This window comes from Zeugodacus cucurbitae, chromosome 4, assembly GCF_028554725.1.
Source record: "Zeugodacus cucurbitae isolate PBARC_wt_2022May chromosome 4, idZeuCucr1.2, whole genome shotgun sequence".
NCBI lineage: Eukaryota > Metazoa > Arthropoda > Insecta > Diptera > Tephritidae > Zeugodacus > Zeugodacus cucurbitae.
In genome coordinates, this window is record NC_071669.1 from 38,212,916 (window position 1) to 38,225,367 (window position 12,452).

General features: G+C 40.4%; 1 protein-coding gene across 6 annotated transcripts in view; it reads left to right on the forward strand.

The window, feature by feature from the left end:
• LOC105216291 (probable serine/threonine-protein kinase nek3) overlaps positions 1–12,452 on the forward strand; it is a 106,913-nt gene that overhangs the window by 81,744 nt on the left and 12,717 nt on the right. For 4 of the 6 annotated variants that reach the window (XR_008470756.1, XM_029042898.2, XM_011190708.3 and 1 more), the window contains exons 3-5: positions 6,045–6,128; positions 6,337–6,541; positions 11,174–12,426. Coding sequence is in view for 5 of the 6 variants with exons in the window: in XM_029042898.2 (XP_028898731.2) it covers positions 6,045–6,128; positions 6,337–6,541; positions 11,174–12,426 (1,542 nt within the window). In the remaining variant the exon portion in view is untranslated. Of the gene's footprint in view, positions 1–6,044; positions 6,129–6,336; positions 6,817–11,173; positions 12,427–12,452 lie in introns of those variants that run through there. The other 2 variants (XM_029042899.2, XM_054228432.1) reach the window with 2 other exon arrangements.

Below are 12,452 nucleotides of genomic sequence, written 5' to 3' on the forward strand. Positions count from 1 at the left end.
TCGTCAATAAGCTAAATGTGAGTTATTGGTTAGGCAGCAATCCACACGTACTCCATGAGTCACTATTACATCCAAAAATTACGATTTGTTGCGGTTTATGGACCGGCGGCATCACTTCTTCCGTGATGATCAAGACCGGCACGTTACTGTGAATGGGAATCACTACCGCTCAATGATAACCGAATATTTTTGGCCCGAATTCGATGATATAGACTTGGACAATATGTGGTTCCAATAGAACGGCTCCACAAGCCACACTGCGAATGTAGTTTATTGAAAACCAAGTTTGATGAACGTGTTATCTCACAAAATGACCCAGTCAATTGGCCGCTTTGGTCGTGCAATTTGACGCCTTTAAACTATTTCCTGTGGGGCTACATCAAATCAATGGTCTATACCAACAAGACAGCAACGATTGATGAACTTCGTACAGATATCGAACCCCGTCCCGTCGAATCCCGTTGAAAATTGGGTTCGGCGTCTAAAGTTCTGCAGGCGTGCCTGTGGTGGCCATGCAAAATAAATCGAGTTCCATACATAATGGCATCGAATGTACTTTCACATGAATAAAGAATTTTATTGATATTATAGCGCTCTTATTAAAAAACCCTTTGCAAGCGTCCACTAAATAGCACTAGTGCCAAATAATTGGAAAATATTCTATATCTTTTTACTAGACCTAATATAATAAATTCTGACTGATAAATATATTGTTATGTAAAATTCATACACATTTTCCACGAATCATAATTAATTAAAAGGGCACTATTAGTAATCTGTCATCAATTGACTAAGCGTTATGGGGTAGACAATAGAACACACTATCCAGTAATTCAACCAACAGGCAGCACTTGTGGCGCAAACATACCAATCGAATGTAGCTGTAGTCATTATTATGTGACTGAACTATACGGAAGTATAGTTATAACAGTTTGCAATATAAAAAATTTAACAATTGAACGACGGCTTAGAAAAATGTCCGAAAGTTAGTTCTAGAATCTTTCCAACAGTTAACAAGGTTTTCTTTTGGTAAATGAAAGAAAACAAAATTTTTACGTTATATAATTGTGTATGGAGAATTTGATTAACTTTTATTATTTTCAAAAATTATATCCAAATGTCTAAAGTGGAAGAATTTTTAAGTTTCATAAAAAATGCTTGTTAGTGGTTATTCCCAACTAATAAAACATAAATACTATCCTTTTGGAAAATCATTATTGGGGCACATCCACAAACAAAACTCAAATTTCTAAAATCAGTTATATTTTCAAAAATCCACTTACCGTACGCGCCAACCGAGCATCGCTACAATGGCGACACATGGCTTGCAACAACGGCAATCGGGCACCACCTTCCGCCAAAACGACACGCGTGGCTTGTACACGTGATTGCAGTTGATGTGCTGCATTAACCATCAAACACATGTCACTGAGCAGGCCGAATATGTACGCCAAACCCCATGGATTCCATCTTATTCGACATCGTTCTCCTGGTCCGGGCGGTGGCGGTAGCTCTGGCTTAAAAGTGACTACAGCATAACGACTGCACGAAGCAAAGTAGAGCAGGAAAAACTGAACGGTGCATTCGATCAGTACAAAGCCCAGAAAGGCCACCAGCTGAGGACCATAGAGGCGCGACAATGAGCCACACAACTGCGAATTCACCTCGTGGATGCATTGTAGCCGCTTTATTGTGTACACTAATGTGTGCAACTGATGGCGAGAACGGACGTTGAATCGACGTGAATGTAGGGAATGCTTAGCGGCTTGACGTAAGGTGCTACGTAACAGCATGTTCACCTGCTTGCTCTGCTGCGCCAGTATTAGGGTGCTCACAAAATATGTGCCGAGCGTCAACTGCAGAGCCAACTGGCAATAGTAGAGGATGAGCAGCGCCGCTAGGTAGACGGGACGCTGCCGCACATGCTCGAACTTCACAATGAATGCGGTCCATGCGGGCGACAATAGCAACGGTATCAGCTTGAAAGATAACATCACCGCCGTGTATCTATCGTATTGTGGTCGTGCTTTTGAGTTGCCTCTAAGCTGGCTTGCAATCTTGCTTATGCTCCTGAAGCCGACTAGTGATAGCACTTGCGAGTTGCGTAGGAAAGTCTGATTCAAGTACATTGTACGCCCCACAAAAGGCACAGCGAGCGTGAGCATCAGCAGAGTCAAGAGACTGTAGTAGCGCAAGGGGCGCGAAAAATACACTTGGGCGGTTTCCGTATTTGACTGTGGTCGCGATTTTTGTCGACATTTAAAGCGGTGATTTGCCCGCTTCGCATATTGCTGCTCGTACCGCTTTTGAGTTGGTGCAGGGCGGTGATAAATATGGGCCGTAATGCCCAACCATGTATTCACGAGGTGGCCTCCGTGAAGTATGCAATCCACGATGAAGTTTCTGTTGAAGTAGCGTTGATAAAAATCCTCTTGCATATCGTCAATAATGTGTTTCACAAAAGTTTTGGATTCCGCTGGGTGTATTTTAAGATTTCAATAGTTACTCTTTCTGACATTTTATGCATATTTTCGATTCGCTTGTTGTTCTTCTACTGCGGGAATGTCATTGTATACATGTTTTTAATAACTGTTTCTGCGCTTTGTTAATCGCTGAAACCGTATCTATAGTTCAATACTACATAATTGTTTCTGTAATTGTGCTAAGTGCCTCGTTCATTATTTATGTGTGCAAATGTCATGACTCTTTGCAACTTTTGAGGCTTTCCAATCGATTAACCATATATTTCCCTTTAATAATTTCAATGCAGGCACGCGTTCTTAATGCAAATGCTAGTGAGCTACCCATTCCATTAAGAAATTAAAACAAAAAATTTCCATTGCACATGTGAACTGGTGGTTTTATACCCTGCCGAAACTTTAACACTCGAGTATATTTTAGTTCGGTGGGGTTTCACGTTGACAAGGTGTCAAATACGTAGTGCGTGTAAATCAATTGAATGAGCCCCTGTTTCTCGATCCATATTCTTTGATTATTCTACATGGCACGGCATTGAATATGGAATATGTATAAACAGGTGATATGAGAGATCGTTCCGATAGGTACTTATACTAAAAACGAAAAATGAACATTTTGCAAATACAGTTGAACTTCCATAACTCAAACGTCTATAACTCGAAGTTATGCATAACTCGGCCTCTTGAATTGGCAATAGAATACAAATTTCATACAAATTACCTTCCGTAACTCGGAAGTTTCTCTAACTCGAAGTTTTTTTTGGTGGATTATGGTGATTCGAATTAGGGAAGTTCAACCGTATATCGAATTATTTCACAAGAGAATTTCCTTTGGCTCGAGCAAAAGCTGGAAGAATGTATTGGATAGTGACAAAAAGAAATTTAAATACCTTTGAATACCGTCCAACATTGCGAGATTTGTCTCACGGTTGAACATCCATAACTCAAACGTCTATAACTCGAAGTTATGCATAACTCGGCCTCTTGAATTGGCAATAGAATACAAATTTCATACAAATTACCTTCCGTAACTCGGAAGTTTCTCTAACTCGAAGTTTTTTTTGGTGGATTATGGTGATTCGAATTAGGGAAGTTCAACCGTATATCGAATTATTTCACAAGAGAATTTCCTTTGGCTCGAGCAAAAGCTGGAAGAATGTATTGGATAGTGACAAAAAGAAATTTAAATACCTTTGAATACCGTCCAACATTGCGAGATTTGTCTCACGGTTGCGCTTATTGTCCGATGAAAGCACTCGACAACTTTTCACACCCAAGATTCCATGGGAGACATGATAATGGCGGGTCTGCTAACACAAGATTGTGGACTTTGTTCCCGTTATCCGCCGCGGTTACGGCGCATTCGACGCAACATGAAAAAGAGAGGGAGGGAGATTATTAATTTCACTGTTCGCTATCGTTTTCAAAACAATAATCGAATCACCGCACATTTTCATAACTATTTTTTCTATTTTTTTAATACGCAACACTACTGATTTCATACATAGTCAATAAGACTACGAGTCCGATTGATAGCAGCCATCTCTGACAATGTCAAGTACGTCGAGTAATACATTGCCGTTCTCTGGGATTTGGGATTTATTTCCGCAAATGTAATTTTGCAAGTACGATGTATATGAACGATGGGACTAAATTAATTTCTCCAACTAAAAGTGAATGTAAAGCAGTTCAAGTGGGTGCAAAAATTATGCGTAAACATAAGAAATATTTTTGGATGGTACTATAATATCGTCATTGAAGATATTACAAATGTGTTTAAACACAAGTAAGGAAGAGCTAAGCTGAGTGTAGCTTCGTGAAATTAACACAGTAATCGGAATGCGAAGGAAATTTCAGTTTTTGGCTTATTCACCTAAAGCAACCGCAAAGGTTAGACGTGATTTTATTAGAGCTACAAAACTATCGATAGTCACACTATACGATAGTTTAATGGAAAGTATCGATGGTATCGTTTAGAACCAAAAACTATCGAATTCGCATTAGAATTAATATTATCAAATATTTTCCTAAATTTCTTTCATGAACCAATACTAGCAGCAAATACTTTGAGTTGAACTTTCTAGATAAACAGGTGTGTAACCATTTGGTAGTTCTTAAAATTATCAATATGGTGTGAGAGTATAAACTATCGATGCAGTTCTAGTTTGGCGATTTTCGTTTGTTAAAAGTTCAGACTTCGTTGTTTATTCGTGAATTCCAAAAACAATGCTGTAAAGATGTCCCAGTCTCCATATTCGCCAGACATGGCTCCATGCGACTTTTTCCTATTTCCAAAACTAAAGAGAACCTTAAAGAGCCGTCGTTTTACAAGCATACGAGAAATGAACTGTGTGCAAATTGTTGTGAGAGTGCACCAAATTTGTTCATATTTGTTGAATATGTCATCCCAGCTGAGAGAAATTGCTGTCGTTTGCTAATTTAACGAATTTTAAATAATTTTTCCATGCATTATTTTTGTTTTTGTATTTAAGGTTTCGAAAATTGTTAGAAATTCTGATAAAACAATGAAACTAAATGTGCTTTTTGACCTTATATTTATTAAGCCCCGCAAGGCGGAATGCATCGACAAAACGGTCATTACGGTTTGCAAAATTTCCTGCAGGAAATAATAATAAAACATTTGTGGAAATTGAGGTAGGTTCGATATAGAAATAACATTTTATTCTTCTTTACAATTACATACATTTTATTATTTACAATTCCATCACTGGAAGCACTGCACACGCAGACATAAATAAAACATTGCAAACATGTAAATTGCCAATTCTTAAATGGACATGTACAGAATAATGCTTATATATGTACATAAATGCAAGTATAAAAAAAAATCTCAACAAATAACTGAAAGTGCATGTCGTATGCAAATAAATAACGAGAATGAAATTCAACCCATTCAAGACAAAGTGGCAGGTGAACTGACGGCAATTTCAGAAACAACTAGCTGAAACACAAGGCAATTTGCTGCAATTGTTGACTTTATACTATCAAATGAATCCACATGCATTCTATCTCGGCAGTGCCACATATGAGCATATTGTATATGAACATATGCCGAGACAAGTATTTCGCATTTGGTTAGATGAGAATTTGTGTTCCGTTTGAAGGATTTAGGTCAGTCACACATGAACTTACAAGTGCAAGCGCACAGAGGTACGAGTGTGTGTGTGTATGTGACGAAGAAAACCAAGAAATTATTTGTAGAAAATGTTATTTATATATGTATACAGTGAAAGGGTGTGAAAAATGAAAACAATATGTATGTTTATGCCTACAGAGCCAAGCATTGTTGCGTATGCAATGCTAAATGAATGCGGTTGCTCATACGACTCGACACACACAGCTGGCACGTGACACTTGCTATGCATGTATTTGGAGTTGATGTGGTTCTGCTAATGTGTGCCAGTTTGTTTTCAATAAGTATGCATTAAATATTTATGATATTGAAAAAGTAATATAAGATTAAGACTGGATCTCTCGTAGTTCATGCATATGGAATAAAATAATTTCAATTCAATATAAATAAAACTTTTTTATTATTTATTTCAGGAACGCTACAAGTCGGACATAAATTTAGCAATACAACTACTCCAGTGCAAACCAGACAGTTTTATGCCACAAAAAGTCTCATCGGTAAGTAAAAGTAATTCTATATATATCTTCCACCATGTTTAAAAAGTGGAAACAAGAAAACATGATTTACTTTTAAACATATTTTTTTTATTTTTTACAAATTATATATTTAATAATTTGAAATAGGAATTATTCCTAAATAAATGTGTCAATATATTAATCTATTTCTAAATACGCTTTCTTTCTCTTCTACATTTTTCTATCACAGTTACCGATTGATATACAGTCGAAAGTATCAGCTTACATGCGTCTGGAGACTAATTCCCACTCTGATTCGGAGGGCAGCACTAGCGGCGTGGGCACCGCCACCACAGCTTCCTATAAAGTGCTTCCAGCATCGGACTCACCGCCGCCAACAGCGTGCCCCTTTCCACCTACTGCAATGGTATACTCAATGCGGGGGCTTGGTAAGTGTTAGTAGACCTTGATTTTAGTTTTCTTTACTTTTTTGTTGTTTTAATAATTTGTTTATTTTAATTTCGTTTTCTTTTTATTGATATCTAGCACCAGTAAAGTAATCAGTTTATTGGAATATTTAAGTGAAGAGTAAAATTTTACTACAAAAGTGAACACTCTATTGAATGAACTATGAGAAAACCCCGTATTTTCAAAATTCAGACCGCAAACACTTGATTATGGTTTAGGCAATGGGTTGAACACATGATCTATTTTAATTTCCTGGATGAGGGTGCGACAAAAAGTTAATAATATTTGCTGTAGTAAAATGCGAGGTCGGACCGATAAGTACTTAGCATCATATAGCGGACATACCCGGGGATTTTATTATAGTAAAAAGGAAAAAGCTCGCTATCAGTCGATATTTCGTTGTCACTGACACTGAATGCACTCAGCCTGATAAAAACTCCAATCGTATTGACAGATTACCGACTGAAGTTGAGCGGAGGATTGCTTTACAAACTGTTTTGTAGGCAAAGTACTTAGCGGTCCGTTCTTGTACGATAGACCTAGCTTTAGATTAAACACACCTCGATTTTGACGTCCATAAAACCAAATTATTTGGAAGTACTAAAGTTGAGAAATAATATTCTATATACATATATCGGAGTCGTGTTTGATCCAATTATTTTTTTATAAAGCAAAAAACTTATACAACTGTTCTTATAATACTCATACTCTTAGCATAATTTTATTTGTGGCAAAACTAATATATATATATTTGGCGTAGGAACCGCTTTAAGCGATTATAGCCGAATCCACCAGAGCGCGCCACTCATTCCTCCTTTTTGCTTTTTGGCGCCAATTGGAAACACCAAGTGAAGCCAGGTCACTTTGCACTTGGTCTTTCCACCGGAGTGGAGGTCGTCCTCTTCCGCGGCTTCCTCCAGCGGGTACTGCATCGAATACTTTCAGAGCTGGAGTGTTTTCTTCCATCCGTACAACATGACCTAGCCAGCGTAGCCGCTGTCTTTTTATTCGCTGAACTATGTCAATGTCGTCGTATAAATCGTACAGCTCATCGCCTGCGGTATTCGCCGTTGCCAATGTTTAGAGGACCAAAAATCTTGCGCAAAACCTTTCTCTCGAAAACCCCAAGAGTCGTCTCATCGGATGTTGTCATCGTCCACGCTTCAGCGCCATACATCAGGACGGGAATAATGAGCGACTTATAGAGTTTGATTTTGGTTCGTCGAGAGAGGACTTTACTTTTCAATTGCCTACTCAGTCCAAAGTAGCACCTGTTGGCAAGAGTGATTCTGCGTTGGATTTCAAGGCTGACATTGTTGGTGTTGTTAATGCTGGTTCCCAGATAAACGAAATTATCTACAACTTCAAAGTTATGACTGTCAACAGTGACGTGGGAGCCAAGACGCGAGTGCGCCGACTGTTTGTTTGATGACAGGAGATATTTCGTCTTGTCCTCATTCACCACCAGACCCATACGCTTCGCTTCTTTATCTAGTCTGGAAAACGCAGAACAAACGGCGCGGTTGTTGCTTCCGATGATATCAATATCATCGGCATACGCCAGGAGCTGTACACTCTTGTAGAAGATTGTACCCTCTCTATTTAGTTCTGCAGCTCGTATTATTTTTTCCAGCAATAGATTGAAGAAGTCGCACGATAGTGAGTCACCCTGTCTGAAGCCTCGTTTGGTATCGAACGGCTCGGAGAGGTCCTTCCCGATCCTGACGGAGCTTTTGGTGTTGCTCAACGTCAGCTTACATAGCCGTATTAGTTTTGCAGGGATACCAAATTCAGACATCGCGGCATAAAGGCAGCTCCTTTTCGTGCTATCGAAGGCAGCTTTAAAATCGATAAAAAGATGGTGAGTATCGATTCTTCTCTCTCGGGTCTTTTCCAAGATTTGGCGCATGGTGAATATCTGGTCCATTGTGGATTTTCCAGGTCTAAAGCCACACTGATAAGGTCCAATCAGTTCGTTGACGGTGGGCTTTAGTCTTTCACACAATACGCTCGACAAAACCTTATATGCGATATTGAGGAGACTTATACCACGGTAGTTGGCGCAGATTGTGGGGTCTCCCTTCTTATGGATTGGGCAGAGCACACTAAGATTCCAATCGTCAGGCATGCTTTCTTCCGACCATATTCTACAAAGAAGCTGATGCATGCACCTTATCAGTTCTTCGCCGCCGTATTTGAATAGCTCGGCCGGTAATCCATCGGCCCCCGCCGCTTTGTTGTTCTTCAAGCGGGTAATTGCTATTCGAATTTCTTCATGGTCGGGTAATGGAACATCTATTCCATCGTCATCGATTGGGGAATCGGGTTCGCCATCTCCTGGTGTTGTACTTTCACTGCCATTGAGCAGGTCGGAGAAGTGTTCCCTCCATAATCCCAGTGTGCTCTGGACATCCGCTACCAGATTACCTTCTCGGTCCCTACATGATAATGCTCCGGTCTTGAAACCTTCTGTTAATCGCCTCATCTTTTCATAAAATTTTCGAGCATTACCCATGTCGGCCAGCTTTTCAAGCTTTTCATACTCACGCATTTCGGCCTCTTTCTTTTTACGTCTGCAAATGCGTCTCGCTTCCCTCTTCAGTTCTCGATATCTATCCCACCCCGAACGTGTTGTGGTCGATCGCAACGTTGCGAGGTAGGCAGTCTGTTTTCTCTCCACTGCGGAACGACAATTCTCATCGTACCAACTGGTTTTTTGGCGTTGCCGTAGACCAATTGTTTCGGCTGCAGCGGTATGCAATGAGTTTGAGATGCCGTTCCACAGCTCCCTTATATCGAGATGCTGATGAGTGCTCTCAGAGAGCAGGAGTGCAAGTCGAGTAGAAAATCGTTCGGCTGTCGGTTGTGATTGCAGCTTTTCGACGGCGAACCTTCCTTGTGTTTGTTGACGGGCGTTCTTTGCTGCACAGAGGCGAGTGCGTATCTTTGCTGCTACTAGATAATGGTCCGAGTCAATGTTTGGTCCTCGGAGCTTACGCACGTCTAAAACACTGGAGACATGTCTTCCGTCTATCACAACGTGATCGATTTGGTTGCGCGTGTTTCGATCAGGGGACAGCCACGTTGCTTGATGAATTTTTTTATGCTGGAATCTGGTACTACAGACAACCATATTTCGGGCCCCAGCGAAGTCGATCAGCCTCAGGCCGTTTGGCGATGTTTCGTCATGGAGGCTGAATTTTCCGACTGTTGTGCCAAAGACACCTTCTTTACCCACCCTGGCGTTAAAATCGCCAAGCACGATTTTGACATCGTGGCGGGGGCAGCGCTCATAGGTGCGTTCTAGGCGCTCATAGAAAGCGTCTTTGGTCACATCGTCCTTCTCTTCCGTTGGGGCGTGGGCGCAAATCAGCGATATGTTGAAGAACCTCGCTTTTATGCGGATTGTGGCTAGACGTTCATCCACCGGGGTGAATGCCAGGACTCGGCGACGGAGTCTCTCTCCCACCACAAATCCAACACCAAATTTGCGCTCCTTTATATGGCCGCTGTAGTAGATGTCACAAGGACCCACCTTCTTCCGTCCTTGTCCCGTCCATCGCACTTCTTGGACGGCGGTGATGTCAGCCTTTAGTTGTATGAGGACATCAACCAGCTGGGCAGAGGCACCTTCCCAATTAAGAGTCCGGACATTCCAGGTGCATGCCCTCAAATCATGATCCTTAGTACGTTTGCAGGGGTCGTCATCAAAAGGGGGGTTTCTCATCCGAGGCTCGGTGTTTGTTTTCATTGGGGAGATTTTTTTTTTATGTGGTGGGTCCCAAGCCCTACGCACAACCGCACAAGCGGGCTTCGCCTTCTCACTTTAGCTCGCCTCCAAACGGATGTCTGTTAGCTACCCAGGGGATACTTGGTCTAAAACCGGAAGTCGTGAGCTGCTTGAGTCATATGCAAAAGAATCGTTCCTGGCCACTCCCAAGTGAATGGCAATCAGAAACTTTCCTCACTTGCGTGAACTTCTACATATGACCCCATCCCCCAACTTCTACATATGACCCCATCCCCCTACTTCTACATATGACCCCATCCCCCAACTTCTACATATGACCCCATCCCCCACTTCTACATATGACCCCATCCCCCAAAACTAATAGAAATTATAAATAATTGGTGGTCCACATTATTACTCGTGCAATAATCCACTCCTTTTGGGATTTAATTTGTTAAATATTGTCTTTAAATCTCTTACAATTATTATTTTTTTTTTCAAAGAAAAAATTAACACATCATAATACGATTTACGGACTATCAGCTGGTGGCGCTTTTAAATCATTATTACAACACTTTTTACTATTATTTCGCATTGTAACCAAATTCTATTGTTTTCTTTTACTCATAATTTTTAATTATCTCATAATAGATTACCTCATAAAAAATGCATTTTCCATTTAATATGCAATTTTTTTATTATGTTCGATGTACTCTAATGGATAACAAAAAGTTTGTTATTATAAATTTTATTTTTCTTAATTAATTGTATATCACATTTTTTGGTTGAATAATAATCAATTAATAAATACATAAACTAATTAACTCACTTTTCACAATTAATAACATAATTTACCCCTTCCTTCTTACCCGCTCTCTCCAACTTCTAGACGCTAAACGCACTTCAACAGATTCCAATATGAATCTCAGCAATAATAACAGTAGTAATAACAATAATAACAATGGCAATAATGACAACAATAATATCAAGGAGCCACTTCTGAATAACAACATAGCAACCACCAATAATAATAACTGTGAATCCAACACCGAACTCAATGCTGATATTAGTACGAATAGCAATAACAACAACAGCAATGCCATAACAAATTCATCACCTCACAGCAATGGCAACTCAAACAATCCAGATATGATTTCACCCGTTATTATGGCCAAGTTCCTTGAAGCCGAACTGAAAGCAAGTGAAGTTAAACACTGCGATACTTGTCAATGTTCCAAACAGGATCTCACGGTGCTGGCTGATGTCTCACGATCCTACACAGTTGCCACGCAAACTCCGTTCCAACTGCAACTCGGCGGCGGTAACCTCAACGAACCGCTCACACAATTGTGCCTACGTTGTCATAGCAATTTGAACTCACCTTCGCGCACCAACAGTCCCTATCTAATGAAATTGGTTAAATCCAGTGATTCTGTGATTTCGGAAACGAAAAGTTCTGTATCGGATCTTAACGATATGGACAAGTTGTTTACACCAGCCAAAAAGGACGATCTGATGGTGAATCCCATATTGGGACACCATCGCTTGTGTGATCGTACGGCTGGAAGTGGCGCTTTGCAACACCAAAATGCTCTTGCAGCGGCCAAATTGAGTAGCACCTTACTTTATCCTACCACACATTTGGGTACTTATGGGAATGAGAAGTATATTCTGGAGACGAGTAATAGTCTGGTAGCTGGTATGCAAGCGAAATGTGGCTATCAAAGACGCTTCCTCGAGGGTGGTGGCACTGCACTGGAGTTACTCAATAGCGCTATTAGCAGTAGTGGCAACGCAACAATACAAAGTATCGCCAAGAAGGTGTCAGAGCAAGTAACACCAAAATCGGTAGGCAATGATGAGTTGGATGACGAGGCGAAACCTTTACTCAGTGCAAGTTCACAATCTAATTTATTGGATTATGGAAGATTAAAAACCAGTATTGGTATTGAGTTAGCCGAGCCTGCGATAGAGCAACAAATAAAATCACCAGCAAGTGTATGTAGTGCCTCCGATCCGAAGCAGAATCTCATGAAGTCCACAATTACTGGCAGCGTGAATAGTCTGTGGAGCAGAACGAGCAGTTGCGAGGGCGCAAAGATGTTCGAAACTTTTAATAGGAATTTGATTAAAACTATCAAGGTAAGTGACTATAAAAACACTGCAGT